The sequence below is a fragment of the Trachypithecus francoisi genome, unplaced genomic scaffold, assembly GCF_009764315.1.
Source record: "Trachypithecus francoisi isolate TF-2019V2 unplaced genomic scaffold, Tfra_2.0 Lachesis_group12, whole genome shotgun sequence".
In the NCBI taxonomy this organism is placed as follows: domain Eukaryota; kingdom Metazoa; phylum Chordata; class Mammalia; order Primates; family Cercopithecidae; genus Trachypithecus; species Trachypithecus francoisi.
In genome coordinates this window covers 98,082,379-98,104,167 of record NW_022681457.1, presented here as the reverse complement: position 1 = coordinate 98,104,167, position 21,789 = coordinate 98,082,379, and the positions used below count along the sequence as shown (strand labels likewise).

Genomic DNA, 21,789 nt, shown 5'->3' with positions numbered 1-21,789 from the left:
CCTGTAATCCTAGCCACTCAAGAGGCTGAGGCAGGAAAATCACTTGGACCTGGGAGACGGAGGTTGCGATGAGCCGAGACACACCATTGCACTCCAGCCTGGGCAACAAGAACGAAACTCTGTCTCAAAAAAAAAAAAAAAAAGAATTTTTTTTTTTTTAAATAAAAATAGTATTATGACTAAAGAATGTGTGTGATGTATTTGCTCTTGATTATTTAAGGAAAATGCTAAGCAAGTAGTAGGATTATTGATAGTAGAATCTTTCTGCCTAATATTACTAATCCATGTTCTTATATATATGTTCTAGGATCTATCTGGTTCAATAGATGACCTCCCCATGGGGACAGAAGGAGCTCTGAGTCCTGGAGTGAGCACATCAGGGATTTCCAGCAGCCAAGGAGAGCAGAGTAATCCAGCTCAGTCTCCTTTTTCTCCTCATACTTCCCCTCACCTGCCTGGCATCCGAGGCCCCTCCCCGTCCCCTGTTGGCTCTCCCGCCAGTGTTGCTCAGTCTCGCTCAGGACCACTCTCGCCTGCTGCAGTGCCAGGTACCCTCAAGTGCTGGGCTTTAGGGAGAGGGAAAGGTGACTGCCCCCAGTAATATTAAGGAATCCTAGTCTTCCCCTCTCAGAGAAAGCATCTCTGGCTCATGCCTGCATAGTTTCCCCCTTAGCATTTGGAGAAGGGAGATTGGAACCTGTTGGCTGGATCTCTTTGTGTGTGATACTGGGAGGTACTTGGCCTCTCCATGAGCCATTTCTAGCTCTGAATTGACTACCTAGCTAGAATTCCCAGGCTTAGCCATGATATTCTTATGTTGTTCTTTGTCTGGAGCAGGCAACCAGATGCCACCTCGGCCACCCAGTGGCCAGTCGGACAGCATCATGCATCCTTCCATGAACCAATCAAGCATTGCCCAAGATCGAGGTGAGAGCCTGGGTGTTGGGGAGGGGCAGGGAGCTAGGGCAGACATTTGAGTGCCCTATGCAGTAGCTTTTAGAGAGCTGTTTGACCATGAAGCTTAGGACAATCCCTGCAGCAAATTGTTTTTATATTTAAAAGTTGACATGATAATTGTACTTACTTATGGGGAACATAGTGATGTTTCAATAGATATAACGTATAGTGATCAGATCAGGGTAATTAGCAGATATACAATCTCAAACACTTACTACTTCTTTGTGCTGAGACCCAGCAGCAAATTGTGAAGTTAGAGTGGGCTTGGCCATGTTAGTGTCTCCATTTCTCAGTACTTGTCTCTGTTTTGATGGTTGCCCCCTTACATTTTGCCTCATGTGGTCGGCAGTTGCTGAAGACTCAACATTTGGTCTTCACTCATTAAGTCATTCATTTTGGTTTTTGTCATTCCTCTTTGTCTTTTCAAACCTCCATTTAGCAGGAACAGTTGGCATGCCCTGGTTAATGGCTTATGTCACTCTGAAGGTGCCTGCCTAAAATGACATACCACTATATAGAAAATCAGATAGAGACTCCATGCAAGTAGCTGCTAAAGAAAATGTAGATGGTAAAGTCCCAGGATAAGGAGGGAGAGCATTTGTTCGCATTGTATAAAGCTAATAACTATATGGATACTACCCACAAATAGGTTATATGCAGAGGAACCCCCAGATGCCCCAGTACAGTTCCCCCCAGCCCGGCTCAGCCTTATCTCCGCGTCAGCCTTCCGGAGGACAGATACACACAGGCATGGGCTCCTACCAGCAGAACTCCATGGGGAGCTATGGTCCCCAGGGGGGTCAGTATGGCCCACAAGGTTAGTATACTACCCAGTTAGGAGTAGATAGGGGTGAGAGGAGAAAACAGTTCCTTGTCTGATATGTTGCCATCTAGCTTGTAACCTTGTGAGAGAAGGGCTGTCCTTTGCCTTAAATCCACCCAGGCCAGGCCCTTGAAGAAGGGCAAGGAAAGATTCCATTTGTCTCCACTTACTCTGTCACCATGAGAAAGTCTTTCAATTTCACTGAGCCTCTGTTTCATTTGTAAAAATGGAGATAAGGTGTTTACTCCACCATTGAGCACAGACAATTAATACATGGTAGCTATTGGTTATTACTTTTTTAAAATTATTTTTAGTGAATAAGTCATAATGGAATAGATCTTTGCTCAAAATTGCAACCCTAGGCAGATCAAAAGTTGAGTATCTTACACAGAGTATGGAGACAGAAAGGAAGTTATCTTCTTCTGGAAGTTGAAGTGCCTGTGTGGCAGCAAAGCCAGCCTTGCTCTGTGCTGCCTTTAAGATGGAGGGGATAACTGACCTGCCTTTACATGCTTCTGGCACCCCCCACTTTTTCTCATGGAGATAAAGGCTACCATGAAGTTGGTCTCTTTCCTAACCAAAATATTGAATGACATTGTTTGGTGTTCTAGAGTTGAGAGATACTAGTGAGTTGCTGGTGAGTCACTAACCAAGTCTCTGTCTTCTCTTCCTCCCCTCTCAGGTGGCTACCCCAGGCAGCCAAACTATAATGCCTTGCCCAATGCCAACTACCCCAGTGCAGGCATGGCTGGAGGCATAAACCCCATGGGTGCCGGAGGTCAGATGCATGGACAGCCTGGCATCCCACCTTACGGCACACTCCCTCCAGGGAGGATGAGTCACGCCTCCATGGGCAACCGGCCTTATGGCCCTAACATGGCCAATATGCCACCTCAGGTTGGGTCAGGGATGTGTCCTCCACCAGGGGGCATGAACCGGAAAACCCAAGAAACTGCTGTCGCCATGCATGTTGCTGCCAACTCTATCCAAAACAGGTAAGGCCTAGGAAGTGGAGAGGGTGTCAGTTCTAGAAAATGTATTGTAGACCCACTCAGATTATTGAGATGCTTCTGGACCTAAATCGGGGGGGGGAAAATGGGTGTGTGTGTATGAAGTGTTAATTCTTACATGTCTTAGATGGGTCTGAAATTTCACATGACTAAACATGATATGTAAAGAGCTTTATAAAAGACAGGGTTTTGGCCGGGCGTGGTGGCTCACGCCTGTAATCCTAGCACTGTGGGAGGCCAAGGCGGGCAGATCATGAGGTCAGAAGTTTGAGACCAGCCTGACCTATATGGTGAAACCCCGTCTATACTAAAAATACAAAATTAGCCAGGCGTGGTGGTGCATGCCTGTGATCCCAGCTACTCAGGAGGCTGAGGCAGGAGAATCGCTTGAACCCAGGAGGCGGAGGTTGCAGTGAGCCGAGATTGTGCCACTGCACTCCAGCCTGGGCGACAGAACGAGACTGAAAGAAAAAAAGAGAAGAAAAGAGAAAAGGTTTTTGTGGAGTGTTTTGTTTAGTTTTGGGATCTTTTGAGACAGGGCCTTGCTCTGTTCCCCAGACTGAATTGCAGTGGCATGACCATAATTCACTGCAGCCTTGACCTCCCAGGCTTAAGTGATCCTCCCACCTCAGCCTTCTGAGTAGTTGGGACTACAGGCACACACCACCACACACGGCTAATTTTATTTTTTATTTTTTATTTTTATTTATTTATTTACTTATTTTGAGACAGAGTCTCACTCTGTTGCCCAAGCTGGAGTGCAGTGGTGCACTTTCAGCTCACTGCAACCTCTGCTTCCCAGTTCAAGCGATTCTCCTGCCTCAGCCTCCTGAGTAGCTGGGATTACAGGCACCTGCCACCATGCCCTGTTAATTTTTATATTTTTAGTAGATACTGGGTTTCACCATGTTAGCCAGGCTGGTCTCGAACTCCTGACCTCAAGCGAGCTGCCTGCGTTGGCCTCCCAAAGTGCTAGGCATGATCCACCATGCCCAGCCTCTTTTTTTTTTTTTTTTTTTTAAATAGATATGGGGTCTCACTATGTTGTCAGGGCTAAAGACAGCTTATTTTGATTTGCAAAATAAGTGTTCAGAGTAGGTGGTTTAACTTCTATCAGTCAACATTTTGGTTTCCAAAAGGATTCTTAATGATACGTATGTTTTGGATCTTTGGTGTTAGAAATAGCAAATGGTAAGCTTGTGGTTTGCCATTTCTCTTACTGTTTTATGTGGTCCTGTGTGTTGACTCTGGTGCTAGAGTGCAGAAGGCTCACGTGATTAGGTTTAATGACTACTTTGGCCACTAAATCTTATTGAGTTGTTGATGAACCAAGGTAAAATAGGGTGATTGACTATAAAGAGGTGGATTTGGTAGAACTTCAGAAAGATGGAAGTGCAAAGTTTGCATTAGCCCATCAAGAAATAATGCAAAGCCACCTCTGGGTGATATGCTGAGGGTTCCAGTTCGGAATTTAGCATGACAAAAAGTGGTACAGTTCGGCATTTCATCTATGTCTTGCCACAGAGAGGGCCCTTAAATGGAAATACAACTTGACTTTGGAGGTGGCTTTGAGGAAGGCAGTACTTAAAAGACACAGCAGGGCTCTGCTTCAAAGAATTGTACCCTTTGAAATTCAGCTATCGTGGCTGGGTGTGGTGGCTCACTCCTGTTATCCTAGCACTTTGGGGTACCGAGGCAGGTGGATGACCTGAGGTCAGGAGTTCAAGACCAGCCTGCCCAGCATGGCGAAACCCCATCTCTACTAAAAATACAAAAAATTAGCCAGGCATGGTGGTGGGCACCTGTAATCCCAGCTACTTGGGAGGCTGAGGCAGGAGAATCGCTTGTACCTGGGAGGTGGAGGTTGCAGGTTGCAGTGAGCTGAGATCGCACCATTGCACTCCAGCCTGGGCGACAAGAATGAAACTCCCATCTAAACAAAAAAAAAAAAATTGGCCGGGCATAGTGGCTCACCCCTATGATCCCAGCACTTTGGGAGGCCAAGGCAGGCGGATCACGAGGACAGGACATTGAGACCATCCTGGCTAATACAGGGAAACTCTGTCTCTACTAAAAGTACAAAAAATTAGCCTGGCATGGTGGCGGGTGCCTGTAGTCCCAGCTACTTGGGAGGCTGAGGCAGGAGAATGGCGTGAACCTGGGAGGCGGAGCTTGCAGCGAGCCGAGATCACGCCACTGCGCTCCAGCCTGGGCAACAGAGCAAGACTGTCTCAAAAAAAAAAAAAAAAATTAAATAAACTATTGTTTGCTATCCAGAACTTGAACTCTCTTAATATCTTTTGTGGGATGTAGAAGATAAGAAAATCTGGGTGTTAGCTGGACATGGTGGTGCATGCCTCATAGTCTTAGGCACTCAGGAGGCTGAAGAAGGCAGATCGTTTGAGCTCAGGAGTTTAAGGCTGCAGAAAGCTATGATCACACCACTGCACTCCAGCCAGGGTGCCAGAGCAATACCCTATCTCAAGAAAATAAAGAAAAATAATATCCGGATGTTCCATAGTTCTAGTTTTGGGGACCCATCATTGTTTTCCTTTTAATCCTAACTAGATGATCACACAGCACTATTTGGCTCAAGTTCAAATCTAAAAGCCCAGAGTCTAACCTTAGTCTCTCTCACTTTCCATCTTCTTCCTTAGGCCGCCAGGCTACCCCAATATGAATCAAGGGGGCATGATGGGAACTGGACCTCCTTATGGACAAGGGATTAATAGTATGGCTGGCATGATCAACCCTCAGGGACCCCCATATTCCATGGGTGGAACCATGGCCAACAATTCTGCAGGTAAGTGCTAGTCATTCTCACTAGAGATTTCTTCAAGAGTCACATCACAGCTAAACTTACTGGTCTTGAGAATTTTTTTCTCTTTTACAGGGATGGCAGCCAGCCCAGAGATGATGGGCCTTGGGGATGTCAAGTTAACTCCAGCCACCAAAATGAACAACAAGGCAGACGGGACACCCAAGACAGAATCCAAATCCAAGGTAGCAATTTTTGTGTTGTCTCTTTCAATTTTGTGTCCTATCTTTTTCAGTGATAGGAAGGAAAAAGAAAAGAGAGAGACAAGATCCCAGCCTTTTATGACACCGGACTAGATAGTCTCTGAAAAAGCTGCTGTTGCCTCCTCTTATCATGAAGGGTCTCAGAATAATAGCTCAGTGAGTTGGGTCTGGGTTGGTCTAAGAGATCCTGGTAAATAACATAATATTCTCACAGCTGTTTGTTATGGGGGAAATGGCAGACCCTGCAGCATCAAACTCTCTGTACTGTTTGGCTGGTGCCCTCTGTGAAACCGTGCCTCCTGTACTCAAGCATTGATAGATGGGGTGTGCCATGGGCAACTAGTTGCTCTTCTCTTCCTGAACCTTACTCGTGGCAGCAGGAATGGTACCCTATGTTCTGTAAAGAAGGCAATAAGGCACATGAGGCTTGAGTCCTTGGCTTCCCTTAGGTTGGTCCTGGGTGTGCTGTTAGGCTGTGCAGTAGTAATGGGTCCTACTCAGCATTTGGGTCATTTGAAATATTTCTGTCCTTGGCCATACCTCACTTTCCCTATCTATATATGTAGGGAAAATAAAAATCATAGCTGTTACCTCCTGTGAGTCTTCACCTCTAGCTCCCAGCCCTTTTGACCATCCTCCTGTCTTGGACAGGATGATATCCAAAGCCCTTCAACCAGGTGGGAAACCCTTCCTTTCTTTAGAAGAGGCAAAGAGTTTATTTTCATTTTAGTCCATCCCATTGCCTCAAGATCATGTTGTGAGTTTTTCGATTTTCTAAAACATAGTACCTAAGTATGTTCAGGCTCCTGGGTAGTAGTGTGGGAGTAGTAGTGGCTTTGATGTCAGATGGACAAGGATTTAATCCTCAGCCTGCCACTTAAAAGCTGTGAGATCTTACACTTTGCCTCCTGGTGCCTGCTTCCTTATCTTTAAAAATGGGGATAATTTTATAATACCTAATATATAAAGGCATCTAGCATCCCACCCAGTACATAACATATTCAGTGTTAGCTTCCTTCCTTTATAGGAAAAAAAAATTTGGTTCTTTTTTGGCCCTTCAACCTTGTGAAGGCAGGGCAGGTGTTAGTGACCACCCCAGAGTAAGAAGCTTTAACACTGCTCCAGTCAAGAGACTTCTGAGACCCTTAGCATAGGCGTTGAATCTGACCCATTCCTATGAATTTTGACCTGAACCTTCCAGAAATCCAGTTCTTCTACTACAACCAATGAGAAGATCACCAAGTTGTATGAGCTGGGTGGTGAGCCTGAGAGGAAGATGTGGGTGGACCGTTATCTGGCCTTCACTGAGGAGAAGGCCATGGGCATGACAAATCTGCCTGCTGTGGGTAGGAAACCTCTGGACCTCTATCGCCTCTATGTGTCTGTGAAGGAGATTGGTGGATTGACTCAGGTGAGTGGGTGCCTGACACTTGACTGCCCCTGTGGTTTCCACAAACCCCTTTCTAGGTACTCACTGGCTTCACGTGGTAGCATGCATCCCACAGGGACATCATCCTCTCCTGCTCTCTGAGTTGAATATTGATAATATTGATAGACCAGGGAGCACAGGTTTCCCAGAAGATAAGGCAGGAAGCACAGACCTCCCTGGTAGTATGAGGTATTAGCAGTAAGTTTACCGTGTATCTAGGGTCCCACTGAGATGCAAAGCTAGGGAAAGTCTGTGGGCATTCTGATTCCATGGGAGGCAGTTTGGCATAGTAGCAAAGACAGGATTTGGAGAGATGGACCTGGTTTTGAATCCCTTCTTACCCACTTACAACATATATGACCTTAAGATGTGTAACCACTCTGAACCTTAATTTTCTTATTTGTAAAATACAAACACTATGTAACAGTATATAACTCACTAGACTATCAAAAATTAGAAATAACCTTGACTTTCAGCAAGGTTTCTGCCACATAAATCGGCCTGCAAGATGGTACAGAGGTAGCCAGAGTATAAGTAGATCTTCCCATTCCTGGAATCTTCCCAGTAGAGATAGGATTTCAGGAACTGTTGAGTAGAAATAGTTTATTATAAAGGAAGAAGTAGTAGGAAATGATGTGTTTAGTTTTTCTGTATGGGAAACTTAAATGAAAACCTGAAGTGGACACCACCCAGAGCTTGCGCCTACTCTGATACCTTACAATTTTGTAGACTCAGCCCAGGAGGCAAACAGGTGAGGCAGCAGAGACAGACAGCGGAGTGTGCCTTGCAGACTTTCCTCCTGTGTGTGTTCTGTAGTCACCAGACCAGAAGCCTGCTGTTGGATCAGTTTGTGGCTGAGCTCGGGGAGGCGTGGCAGGGAGGGACTTATTCCAGACCTTCTAAATCAGAAGAGGAAAACAGCTGTCACCAGCAGAAAAGAAAGTGATTGGAATGAAGCCAGCCAACAGTCAGTTATGAATTCCTTCTCCCTTCAGGCTTTATTCCCCTCCCCCACAAAGGAAAACAAAACAAAACAAGACATGTGCATACTGCCACATAACTGGCATGAGAAGCAAAGCCATGGAAGGCTTTTGAGGTGACTCCACGCATATTCCTGCCATTCTCCCTGATACTCAGATCTCATAGTCAAGTCTTCCCTGCCTATAGGGAAGGGGAGCTTTGGTTAGGTTTCGCTCACTTCTGATTGGGTGAGCTTCAGGGTTCAGTGAACCTAGGATGAGATACAGAGAGAATTCTGATGTCTGAATCTGTCTTCCAGATTGCAAAAGGATGCAAACCTTTAAAATGCCTTGTAATTGAACTTTTATAAGACAGTGATAATTCAGGGGCAAAAGAGTGCTTTTTATAAGTTAGTTTGTGAAGGCTCCAAGAAAGCAAAGCTGCATCTTGAGCTTATCTAAAGAATTACTAAGGTTTAGGTGGAAGAGTGGCCAATCCAGTAGACTGGCCTAGATGCCACGGAGATGGGAGAGAGTCTGGATATTTCCCACCAAGGCCATCTCCAACCATGAAGACTTAGCTCAGGTGTTACCCACTCTTAAGAAGTATTCCTAGTCACCTCTGCCCCATCGAGGTTGTCCCCCTCTGTGCCTGTTGAAACTCTTCTTTCTAGTGTCATGGGTACCGTATCAGCAGACATTACGACTTACTGAACTTCCTTTGTGTATGGGGACTGGAAAACCCTTGTTCTCAGGGCTTGGGGGAATAGGTTTACCATATGGTAGATGAATAAGCGTAAGAATACATGAAGGCCGGGCGCGGTGGCTCAAGCCTGTAATCCCAGCACTTTGGGAGGCCGAGACGGGCGGATCACGAGGTCAGGAGATCGAGACCATCCTGGCTAATACGGTGAAACCCCGTCTCTACTAAAAAATACAAAAAACTAGCCGGGCGACGAGGCGGGCGCCTGTAGTCCCAGCTACTCGGGAGGCTGAGACAGGAGAATGGCGTGAACCCGGGAGGCGGAGCTTGCAGTGAGCTGAGAGCCGGCCACTGCACTCCAGCCTGGGTGGCAGAGCAAGACTCCGTCTCAAAAAAAAAAAAAAAAAAAAAAGAATACATGAAGAAGGAGACCTGTCCATCTAGAGCAGAAAGACTAATTGTAGGGAGCATCTGGGGAATGGGCTTGGTCAGTGTGCCCTGAAGCTGAGGGAAGGAGGCAGAACTGTAGGTTGGCTGCTGGGGAGATACAAAAGTCATAAGGCCGGGTACAGTGGCTCACACCTGTAATCCCAGCACTTTGGGAGGCCAAGGCGGGCGGATCACGAGGTCAGGAGATCGAGACCATCCTGGCTAACATGGTGAAACCCCGTCTCTACTAAAAATACAAAAAAATGAGCCGGGTGTGGTGGCGGGCGCCTGTAGTCCCAGCTACTCGGAGGCTGAGGCAGGAGAATGGCATGAACCCAGGAGGCGGAGCTTGCAGTGAGCCGAGATCGTGCCACTGCACTCCAGCCTAGGCGACAAAGCGAGACTCCGTCTCAAAAAAAAAAAAAAAAGTCATAATAAGGCCCTGGGCCAGGCACAGTGACTCACACCTGTAATCCCAGCACTTTGGGAGGCTGAGACGGGCGGATCATCTGAGGTCTGAGACCAGCCTGGCCAACATGGCCAAACCTTGTCTCTACTAAAAATATAAAAATTAGTGGGGCGTGGTGGCAGGCGCCTGTAGTCCCACTGCTTGGCAGACTGAGGCAGGAGAATCACTTGAACCCAGGAGGAGGAGGTTGCAGTGAGCAGAAATGGCGCCACTACACTCCAGCCTGGGTGACAAAGTGAGACTCTGTCTCTAAATAAATAAATAAATAAGACCCTGAACACCTGGACCATCAGGACAGTGACTGGTAAGGGAAAGGGATCTGTGGTTATTTGTCAGTGAGATATGTTAGGAGAGCAGTGGCACAAGAATGTCAAATTTGCAGGGAGCACCATTCCAGGAAAAAAATCAGATGTGTAAATTCCCAGTTTGACAAAGCAAGTCAAGCAGGGTGGTCATTGATACTATCACGAGTCTCCATTTTATAAAATGTTAGTTTTTATTAGTGCATTTAAAATAGGATTTAGGGCCAGGCACAGTGGCTCATGCCTGTAATCCCAGCACTTTAGGAGGCCGAGGTGAGTAGATGACTTGAAGCCAGGAGTTTGAGACCAGCCTGGCCAACATGGTGAAACCCCATCTCCACTAAAAATACAGAAATTAGCCAGAAGTGGTGGTGCACGCCTGTAATCTCAGCTACTGGGGAGGCTGAGATAAGAGAATCGCTTGAGCCCGGGAGGCAGAGGTTGCAGTGAGCTGAGATCGCGCCACTGCATTCCAGCCTAGGCGACAGCAAGATTTATTTTTTCTGTCTCAAAAAAAAAAAAAAAGTATTTAGATACGCAGATGATTCGTACACCATTTTTCAGCAGTGTACTAAAAAACTGGACTCTGAATTCTGTTCCAGTAGTAATGTGAAATTTGCCCTGTTTTGCATAAGCACAGTCTGATCGTTGCAGTGGAACATCCTGGGGGTAAAACGAAGCCAGCTGCAGATTTAACACTTCTTGTGGAGTATCCACCAAGCAAGTTTAACTTTTAAAATTACCTAAGAACTGTGATTTTACAAAGATGAATACCTTTCAGCCTGATGGGGCTTGGGACTTACGGGCAGAAAACCAGGCGGGAGATATACCCCGACTCTTTTGGTTTGATTATACAGGTCAACAAGAACAAAAAATGGCGGGAACTTGCAACCAACCTCAATGTGGGCACATCAAGCAGTGCTGCAAGCTCCTTGAAAAAGCAGTATATCCAGTGTCTCTATGCCTTTGAATGCAAGATTGAACGGGGAGAAGACCCTCCCCCAGACATCTTTGCAGCTGCTGATTCCAAGAAGTCGCAGCCCAAGATCCAGCCTCCCTCTCCTGGTAAGGATGGGGTCAGTGGCCCCACCAAGGCTGAGAGGGCCTGTTGCCCTGGCCTCATATTCAGTGGTACCTGCCTCCAATAGGATATGCCAAGGATCTGTGCTCTGCCTTGCCCTAACACAGGGCTTAATAGGTTGGCTGACTAGAGAGTGGGCAGTGGAAACTCCCTTGGGAGGTACTCTGCCGCAGCCCTTAAAATTTTAATTTTTGTTGTGCAGCTGGCAACTTGCCAAATGTTTGTAAAGTGGTGAATGGGAGGGGCACAGGAGGAGTTGGGGGAACTGACAAATGGCAGCAAGACAGGGCCATCTGGGAGCTTTGGCCCCTTGATGTCAGCACCTTAGAATGCAGCTCAGACTAGAGCCCTGAATTCCCCAGGGAGCTGAGATGGTAATGAATGGGAAGGAGGGAGTGGGGAAGGGATATGAATGGAACTCCCTAATGGGAGAGCCTCTGCCCACCCTCCTTTCTGAGAGGAGGCTGAGGCCTAGGGCGAGCCTAGAGAGGGAAGAAGACCAGGGTGCCTGGAAGGTGGGTATAAACACATGTGCCCTGGTGTTGACCTCTGAGGGTGTAGTGAGTGCCTGAGATGACTCATCAGCTGGGGAGGCCTCAGCAGTGGGATATCTACTGCCAGGAATGGTAACTATTGGAAACATTAATTACTAGTAGTTTTATACTCATCAGCTTAGAAGAACATTTGAACTTGAGGGATGACACCAAGCTGGATGCTTCAGAACAGAAGCTCCTAGACTCCTAAAATACATCCCAGATTTGGAACCCCCTCCCACCCAGGATTTGGGAGGCTCTGACTGGAGCTCATGCACCAGCATTACAGGGTTTCATAGGTTAGACAAGGTCCTTTGGAGGAGTGAAAAGAAATAGCCAGGGAAGCTGGCAGTGACTCAAGGAATCACCAGCATGGTGATGTCATGGCCACATCACTCCTCTTTTCTACATGTAAAACAAAAACAAAGAGCTACAAAACCCTCAAATTCCCGTCTTTATGACCTGGCCTTGTAGATCCTCTGCTAAGAAGGGTGATCAGGCTTTAAAGGCCTTAGGAAGAACTTTCCCAAAGAGATTCTGGGTCATTCGTGTGTTTGTGTGAGAGTTAAACACTTTCATGCCAAGCAAACTGCTCATATTGTATCTCTGTCCACAGCGGGATCAGGATCTATGCAGGGGCCCCAGACTCCTCAGTCAACCAGCAGTTCCATGGCAGAAGGAGGAGACTTAAAGCCACCAACTCCAGCATCCACACCACACAGTCAGATCCCCCCATTGCCAGGCATGAGGTATGGCCAAGAACAGGGGCAGATGGTTGGGAGGATGGCTGGAGATAAGTGCATGGCAACTTCTTTGCAGCCAAAGGGTGGTCCTTGCCTCTGCCTTCCCAGCCAGTGACTACTGCGTGTCCTGTGTTATATTGGAGGAATTGGTCTATTTGTGGTTTAATTGGTTTTCCTCACTCTGGAGCAGGAGCAATTCGGTTGGGATCCAGGATGCCTTTAATGATGGAAGTGACTCCACATTCCAGAAGCGGAATTCCATGACTCCAAACCCTGGGTATCAGCCCAGTATGAATACCTCTGACATGATGGGGCGCATGTCCTATGAGCCAAATAAGGATCCTTATGGCAGCATGAGGAAAGGTGACTGATCTGATTGCTATTTGAACTTGTGTTCGTAAAGATGGGACCAGTGAAATGGGGGGAAATCTTGAGAGTGGCTCAGGGTTCTTGTGGAGCCATCTTCTGAGATAATGCATTTCCTGCCCTAACTACCCCTCTTCATCCCTGCCTCCTTTCTTGTCTCCTCCTTGACCTCACCTTGTCATCCCTTAACAAGTACATGCCTTTTCCTGGTTGAGGCCTCTTTAGATCTCTGTTTTGAACTTGTCTGGAAAACAATGAGATCAAACTTGAAGAGGGCCTGGGTCTTTGGAGCAGACAAATGTATATTACCAGCTTTGCCAACTTACCAGTTTGTTCACTGCTTGCCTTTCTACACTCAGCTCCAGGGAGTGATCCCTTCATGTCCTCAGGGCAGGGCCCCAACGGCGGGATGGGTGACCCCTACAGTCGTGCTGCTGGCCCTGGGCTAGGAAATGTGGCGATGGGACCACGACAGCACTATCCCTATGGAGGTCCTTATGACAGAGTGAGGTAAGCATGACCCCAGCTCCTGTCCACCCGCCAGCACCCTGAAGCTATAGTGGGCCCAATCTGTCTCTTCAATTTTGTTTAGGACGGAGCCTGGAATAGGGCCTGAGGGAAACATGAGCACTGGGGCCCCACAGCCCAATCTCATGCCTTCCAACCCAGACTCGGGGATGTATTCTCCTAGCCGCTACCCCCCACAGCAGCAGCAGCAGCAGCAACGGTGAGTAAAGCCTGGTCTTGGTGCTACTGTGACTCGGGCTTCGCCACTGCCCACGCTGATCCTGTGTTTCTTTGCCTCCTGTAGACATGATTCCTATGGCAATCAGTTCTCCACCCAAGGTACCCCTTCTGGCAGCCCCTTCCCCAGCCAGCAGACCACAATGTATCAACAGCAGCAGCAGGTGAGGAGGGTAGCTGGGAATGGACAAGCACGCAGGTTCGTCTTGAAAGCTAGTTAGTAAACTAACGTGTTAAAGTCTAAGAAGCTCACTTTAGATATTTTGGCATTCTTCTCTCACCTGACTGGCCAGTCCTGCCTGAAGAGCCAAGTCCTCAATCTCTTCTCTACTTGGAGTTGGAAGGGGCTAGAAATAGACCTTATTTTGATTGTTAGGTTTTGTATATTTTTCTACTTAGAGCAAGGGAGGGGAAGAAAGAGTGGCGGTTGCTTTTGGAAACAACTTCAAAAGATAATTTGTTAAGGTGATTCCCATGTTTCCTTGGAGTCTATGGCCACCAGGCATCTAGTTGTAGCCATCTCAGCATCTGTGGGCTTTATGTCCCTGAGTGCAGAGTATTAACTTTCCCTCTGCTTGTCTCTGCCTTAGAATTACAAGCGGCCAATGGATGGCACATATGGCCCTCCTGCCAAGCGGCATGAAGGGGAGATGTACAGCGTGCCATACAACACTGGGCAGGGGCAGCCTCAGCAGCAGCAGTTGCCCCCAGCCCAGCCCCAGCCTGCCAGCCAGCAACAAGCTGCCCAGCCTTCCCCTCAGCAAGATGTATACAACCAGTATGGCAATGCCTATCCTGCCACTGCCACCGCTGCTACTGAGCGCCGACCAGCAGGCGGCCCCCAGAACCAATTTCCATTCCAGTTTGGCCGAGACCGTGTCTCTGCACCCCCTGGCACCAATGCCCAGCAAAACATGCCACCGCAAATGATGGGCGGCCCCATACAGGCATCAGCTGAGGTTGCTCAGCAAGGCACCATGTGGCAGGGGCGTAATGACATGACCTATAATTATGCCAACAGGCAGAGCACGGGCTCTGCTCCCCAGGGCCCCGCCTATCATGGCGTGAACCGAACAGATGAAATGCTGCACACAGATCAGAGGGCCAACCACGAAGGCCCGTGGCCTTCCCATGGCACACGCCAGCCCCCATATGGTCCCTCTGCCCCTGTGCCCCCCATGACAAGGCCCCCTCCATCTAACTACCAGCCCCCGCCAAGCATGCAGAATCACATTCCTCAGGTATCCAGCCCTGCTCCCCTGCCCCGGCCAATGGAGAACCGCACCTCTCCTAGCAAGTCTCCATTCCTGCACTCTGGGATGAAAATGCAGAAGGCAGGTCCCCCAGTACCTGCCTCGCACATAGCACCTGCTCCTGTGCAGCCCCCCATGATTCGGCGGGATATCACCTTCCCACCTGGCTCTGTTGAAGCCACACAGCCTGTGTTGAAGCAGAGGAGGCGGCTCACAATGAAAGACATTGGTAAGGAGATTTCCCTCATTTGGTTGCCTAATCTGCCCCTTTCCGTCTTGTCCATTGTTCCCTGCACCTTAATATTCTGGATGAGGTTGAATCTGGTCCAGTATTGACTAAAATAGAACCAAAGAACTTTGGAAAAGGAAGAAATAAGCTAACTAAAAGTTTTCCTTCAAAACATTGCCATGCAGTGATGTCCTAGACAGCTTAGAAGCCATGAGGGGCTCGTGTGTGTCATCTCCCAGACAGGAACTGCCTTCTACCTTGTGTTATCTTCAGAGTAGCCTCACTGATGGGGCAACCCTGGGGATGCCTCCAGCCAACCTGGGCTTGGTGGATGGAGGACATGGAGGTTTATTTCAGGAACCCCGGAGGCATGGCGGGTAATGATGTCCCTCAAGTCTGGTCTCCTGGCAGAGAGCACATGGGCATTAGATACCATCAACATCCTGCTATATGATGACAACAGCATCATGACCTTCAATCTCAGTCAGGTGAGTATCAGTGCCTGGGGAAGACTGAGATGGTTTGGGATCTTCTTAGTGTAGACAATGGGAATGTCTCATCTTTAGCCACCATGGTCTTTCTCTTTCACTCTTGTAGATATCTTCCATGCCAGTACTTTGCTTCCTTTGCCTCTGGGCACGGGCCCAGGATCTTGAGAGCAATAATAATTTGTTTACATGATACCTTAACACAGGATTGACTTCAAAAGGAATTTGAGAGACACTTTGAAGTGTTAGTAAGAATGCAGATTCTATTGATGCCAGTGGGGACACCACATTTTCTAGAAGAATCTTGTTTTTTTTTTCTAATAGAGACAAGGTTTCACTATGTTGCCCAGGTTCATGAACTCCTGAGTTCAAGTAATCCTCCCAAAGTGCTAGGATTACAGGCGTGAGCCACCAGGCCTGGCCTGAATCTGTGGTCTTTTTATCAGTGAGTAGAGTACGTTGTTTCCATTTTTCCCTTTCTTCTCTGAACAGTAAGGGCCTTTGTTGATCCTAGTGTCCTTAGATGTAGAGTGGATGGGGGATTTGGTTGTTTAACAATATTCTTTTTTTTTTTTGAGACGGAGTCTCGCTCTGCCGCCCAGGCTGGAGTGCTGTGGCCAGATCTCAGCTCACTGCAAGCTCCGCCTCCCGGGTTCACGCCATTCTCCTGTCTCAGCCTCCCGAGTAGCTGGGATTATAGGCGCCCGCCACCTCGCCTGGCTAATTTTCTTGTATTTTTAGTAGAGACGGGGTTTCTTTTTTTTTTTTTTTTTTTTTGAGGCGGAGTCTCGCTCTGTCGCCCGGACTGGAGTGCAGTGGCCGGATCTCAGCTCACTGCAAGCTCCGCCTCCTGGGTTTACGCCATTCTCCTGCCTCAGCCTCCCGAGTAGCTGGGACTACAGGCGCCCGCCACCTCGCCCGGCTAGTTTTTGTATTTTTAGTAGAGACGGGGTTTCACCGTGTTAGCCAGGATGGTCTCGATCTCCTGACCTCGTGATCCGCCCGCCTCGGCCTCCAAAGTGCTGGGATTACAGGCTTGAGCCACCGCGCCCGGCCTAGAGACGGGGTTTCACCGTGTTAGCCAGGATGGTCTCGATCTCCTGACCTCGTGATCCGCCCGTCTCGGCCTCCCAAAGTGCTGGGATTACAGGCTTGAGCCACCGCGCCCGGCCTGTTTAACAATATTCTTACAAAGCTGATTGTTCAGACCCACCCTCCATAGGATGTGATCATCTTTAATACCTACCAACCTGTATATCAAGGAGCTGACTTATTAATAGTTACCATTTATTGTGCTCTTATTTTGTGCCAGGTCCTTAATATTTTGTTTCATGTCATCTTAGCAACAGCCCTCAGAGACAGGAGATATGGTCATTTAGGGATGAGTAAATAGGCTCAGAGTCTTACCCTTGTTGAGGTTCACATAGCTGTCAGTAGAATCTGATTCCTAAGCCTGATTTTATTTCCATTGCATAATATTGCCTACCATGAGAAAGGAAAAATTTTGATAGAGCAATTTTCATATGCCAGGTATTTGACATCTCCCATTTACACCTCAGAATAACCCTGTAAAGTTTAGGAATTTTTATTTTATACAGCTGCTTCTTAGAAAAGCCAGAATTTTTTTTTTTTTTTTAAGAGACTCTGGCACCTAGGCTGGAGTGTAGTAGTGCCCTCATGGCTCACTGCAGCCTCAAACTTCTGGGCTCAAGCGATCCTCTTGCCTCAGCCTCTGAGTAGCTGGGACTACAGGCAAATGGCACCATGTCCAGCTATTTATTTATTTTGAGACAGGGTCTCCATTACTCAAGCTAGAGTACAGTGGTGCAATCACAGCTCACTGCAGTCTCGACCTTCCAGGCTCAGGTGATCCTCCCACCTCAGCTTCCCAAGTAGCTAGGACTACAGGTGCATGCCAACATGATCATGCTCAGCTAATTATTATTATTATTTATTATTATTATTATTATTATTTTGAGAAATGGGGCTTCACCATGTTTCCCAGGCTGATCTCAAACTCCTGGGCTCAAGTGATTCACCTGCCTCAGCCTCTCAAAGTGCTAGGATTACAGGTGTGAGCCACCGCTCCAGGCCCTAGCTAACTTCTTTATTTTTTGTAGAGGCACGGTCTCACTATGTTGCCCAGGCTGTTCTCAAACTCCTAGGCTCAAGTGATTCTCCCACTTCAACCTTCCAAAGTGTTGGGATTACCAGCTGGGTGCAGTGGCTCACGCCTGTAATCCCAGCACTTCAGGAGGCCAAGGCAGGAGGATCGCTTGAGGTCAGGAGTTTGAGACCAGCTTGGCCAACATGGTGAAACCCCATCTCTACTAAAAATACAGAAATTAGGCTGGGCGTGGTGGCTCACGCCAGTAATCCTAACACTTTGGGAGGGAGGCCAAGGTGGGTGGATCACTTGAGGTTAGGAGTTCAAGACCAGCCTGGCCAATATGGTAAAACCCCATATCTACCAAAATATAAAAATTAGCCGGGCCTGGTGGCACACCTGTAATCCCAGCTACTTGGGAGGAGAATCACTTTGAACCCAGGAGGCAGAGGTTGCAGTGAGCTGAGATTGCACCACTGCACTCCAGCCTGGCCAACAGAGCGGGACTCTGTCTCAAAAAAAAAAAAGAAATTATACACACACACACACACACACACCCCCCACACCACACACACTATCCCGACGTGGTGGCAGGCGCCTGTAATCCCAGCTACTCGGGAGGCTAAGGCAGGAGAAGAATCACTTGAACCCAGGAGGCGGAGGCTGCAGCCAGCTGAGATCAGACCACTACACTGCAGCCTGGATGACAGTGAGACTTTGTCTCAAAAAAAAAAAAAAAGTGTTGGGATTACAGGTGTGAGCCACTGCTTCCAGCTCCTAGATCTAATTTGAAAGCCCTTACTTTTTTTCTATCTGCTCTACTGTTCAACCAAAGATTATGACTGGAGAGGAGTGTTTTCTTCTAGAGGTAAACAAATGGCCTATGTATTATCCAAGGTGGAATTTGGGTCTCTATAGCACCAGTTTGGACCAGTGTTTGGAGAGCTGAAGCCTCATTCCACTCCTTATGCTGCAAGATCCATGGAGTTCCAGCCCCCTGGACTGTTGGGGAGCTTAGAGAAGAGAGCCATGAACATCTGCCCACATTGCATTCTCTTCTCTTAGCTTGAGTCACCATGCCTAAGCTTGGGTTCCACTTGGCAGTGAGATGGAGAGAGTGTCCTTAAGGAGATAATGGCAGTGACCACCAGGTTGAAAACTGGCCTGGTGAAGAACAGCAGAAGATTGATTGGGAAAAGAGAAGGCTAAGAGATGATTGGCCCTGGTGGGTGAGGTGCAAAGCTGTTGGCTAGTGTTCCTGGAGATAGGCTTACATGAAGGTAGGTTGGGCAGAAGAAAGAACTTTGTGTTGGGCATAGAAGAGATTAAGATGAACAGTTTGCTCTGTGGAGAACCTTTGGGAAAGGAGCAACTCTGCCTCTCCCAGCTGATACAGAAGACTTGGGGAGGTCTCTCAAGTCAAGGATTCTGTTCTTTGACCACTTTAATCCCTTAATTTATTTCCTGTTCTTTCTCTTTTTAGCTCCCAGGGTTGCTAGAGCTCCTTGTAGAATATTTCCGACGATGCCTGATTGAGATCTTTGGCATTTTAAAGGAGTATGAGGTGGGTGACCCAGGACAGAGAACGCTACTGGATCCTGGGAGGTTCAGCAAGGTGTCTAGTCCAGCTCCCATGGAGGGTGGGGAAGAAGAAGAAGAACTTCTAGGTCCTAAACTAGAAGAGAAAGAAGAAGAGGAAGTAGTTGAAAATGATGAGGAGATAGCCTTTTCAGGCAAGGACAAGCCAGCTTCAGAGAATAGTGAGGAGAAGCTGATCAGTAAGTTTGACAAGCTTCCAGTAAAGATCGTACAGAAGAATGATCCTTTTGTGGTGGACTGCTCAGATAAGCTTGGGCGTGTGCAGGAGTTTGACAGTGGCCTGCTGCACTGGCGGATTGGTGGGGGGGACACCACTGAGCATATCCAGACCCACTTCGAGAGCAAGACAGAGCTGCTGCCTTCCCGGCCTCATGCACCCTGCCCACCAGCCCCCCGGAAGCATGTGACAGCAGCAGAGGGTACGCCAGGGACAACAGACCAGGAGGGACCCCCGCCTGATGGACCTCCAGAAAAACGGATCACAGCCACTATGGATGACATGTTGTCTACTCGGTCTAGCACCTTGACCGAGGATGGAGCTAAGAGTTCAGAGGCCATCAAGGAGAGCGGCAAGTTTCCATTCGGCATTAGCCCAGCACAGAGCCACCGGAACATCAAGATCCTAGAGGATGAACCCCACAGTAAGGATGAGACCCCACTGTGTACCCTTCTGGACTGGCAGGATTCTCTTGCCAAGCGCTGTGTCTGTGTCTCCAATACCATTCGAAGCCTGTCATTTGTGCCAGGCAATGACTTTGAGATGTCCAAACACCCAGGGCTGTTGCTTATCCTGGGCAAGCTGATCCTGCTGCACCACAAGCACCCAGAACGGAAGCAGGCACCACTAACTTATGAGAAGGAGGAGGAACAGGACCAAGGGGTGAGCTGCAACAAAGTGGAGTGGTGGTGGGACTGCTTGGAGATGCTCCGGGAAAACACCTTGGTTACACTCGCCAACATCTCGGGGCAGTTGGACCTATCCCCATACCCTGAGAGCATTTGCCTGCCTGTCCTGGACGGACTCCTACACTGGGCAGTTTGCCCTTCAGCTGAAGCCCAGGACCCCTTTTCCACCCTGGGCCCCAATGCCGTCCTTTCCCCGCAGAGACTGGTCTTGGAAACCCTCAGCAAACTCAGCATCCAGGACAACAATGTGGACCTGATTCTGGCCACACCCCCCTTCAGTCGCCTGGAGAAGTTGTATAGCACTATGGTGCGCTTCCTCAGTGACCGAAAGAACCCGGTGTGCCGGGAGATGGCTGTGGTACTGCTGGCCAACCTGGCTCAGGGGGACAGCCTGGCAGCTCGTGCCATTGCAGTGCAGAAGGGCAGTATTGGCAACCTCCTGGGCTTCCTAGAGGACAGCCTTGCCGCCACGCAGTTCCAGCAGAGCCAGGCCAGCCTCCTCCACATGCAGAACCCACCCTTTGAGCCAACCAGTGTGGACATGATGCGGCGGGCTGCCCGCGCGCTGCTTGCCCTGGCCAAGGTGGACGAGAACCACTCAGAGTTTACTCTGTACGAATCACGGCTGTTGGACATCTCGGTATCACCGTTGATGAACTCATTGGTTTCACAAGTCATTTGTGATGTACTGTTTTTGATTGGCCAGTCATGACAGCCGTGGGACACCTCCCCCCCTGTGTGTGTGTGCGTGTGTGGAGAACTTAGAAACTGACTGTTGCCCTTTATTTATGCAAAACCACCTCAGAATCCAGTTTACCCTGTGCTGTCCAGCTTCTCCCTTGGGAAAAAGTCTCTCCTGTTTCTCTTTCCTCCTTCCACCTCCCCCCGTCCACCACCTCACGCCTTTCTGTCCCTTGTCCTCACCTTACTCCCCTCAGGACCCCACCCCACCCTCTTTGAAAAGACAAAGCTCTGCCTACATAGAAGACTTTTTTTATTTTAACCAAAGTTACTGTTGTTTACAGTGAGTTTGGGGAAAAAAAAAATAAAAATGGCTTTCCCAGTCCTTGCATCAATGGGACGCCACATTTCATAACTGTTTTTAATGGTAAAAAAAAAAAAAAGGAAAAAAATACAAAAAAAAAAAATTCTGAAGGACAAAAAAGGTGACTGCTGAACTGTGTGTGGTTTATTGTTGTACATTCACAATCTTGCAGGAGCCAAGAAGTTCGCAGTTGTGAACAGACCCTGTTCACTGGAGAGGCCTGTGCAGTAGAGTGTAGACCCTTTCATGTACTGTACTGTACACCTGATACTGTAAACATACTGTAATAATAATGTCTCACATGGAAACAAGAGAAAACGCTGGGTCAGCAGCAAGCTGTAGTTTTTAAAAATGTTTTTAGTTAAACGTTGAGGAGAAAAAAAAAAGGCTTTTCCCCCAAAGTATCATGTGTGAACCTACAACACCCTGACCTCTTTCTCTCCTCCTTGATTGTATGAATAACCCTGAGATCACCTCTTAGAACTGGTTTTAACCTTTAGCTGCAGCGGCTGCGCTGCCACGTGTGTATATATATGACGTTGTACATTGCACATACCCTTGGATCCCCACAGTTTGGTCCTCCTCCCAGCTAC

At 48.1% G+C, this 21,789-nt stretch overlaps 1 protein-coding gene across 2 annotated transcripts in view; it reads left to right on the top strand.

The window, feature by feature from the left end:
- Positions 1-21,307, top strand: part of ARID1A (AT-rich interaction domain 1A) — an 87,032-nt gene extending 65,725 nt beyond the window's left edge. The window contains exons 5-20 of one of the 2 annotated variants that reach the window (XM_033227632.1): positions 308-548; positions 838-927; positions 1,607-1,774; positions 2,463-2,775; positions 5,448-5,593; positions 5,684-5,793; positions 7,013-7,222; positions 10,960-11,167; positions 12,333-12,465; positions 12,647-12,822; positions 13,185-13,335; positions 13,418-13,552; positions 13,637-13,733; positions 14,160-15,051; positions 15,409-15,539; positions 19,130-21,307. In XM_033227632.1, coding sequence (XP_033083523.1) covers positions 308-548; positions 838-927; positions 1,607-1,774; positions 2,463-2,775; positions 5,448-5,593; positions 5,684-5,793; positions 7,013-7,222; positions 10,960-11,167; positions 12,333-12,465; positions 12,647-12,822; positions 13,185-13,335; positions 13,418-13,552; positions 13,637-13,733; positions 14,160-15,051; positions 15,409-15,539; positions 19,130-20,863 — 4,935 coding nt within the window. In that variant the 3' untranslated portion in view covers positions 20,864-21,307. The remainder of the gene's footprint in view (positions 1-307; positions 549-837; positions 928-1,606; positions 1,775-2,462; positions 2,776-5,447; positions 5,594-5,683; positions 5,794-7,012; positions 7,223-10,959; positions 11,168-12,332; positions 12,466-12,646; positions 12,823-13,184; positions 13,336-13,417; positions 13,553-13,636; positions 13,734-14,159; positions 15,052-15,408; positions 15,540-19,129) is intronic. The other variant, XM_033227633.1, reaches the window with a different exon arrangement.
- Positions 21,308-21,789: the final 482 nt, after the last annotated feature.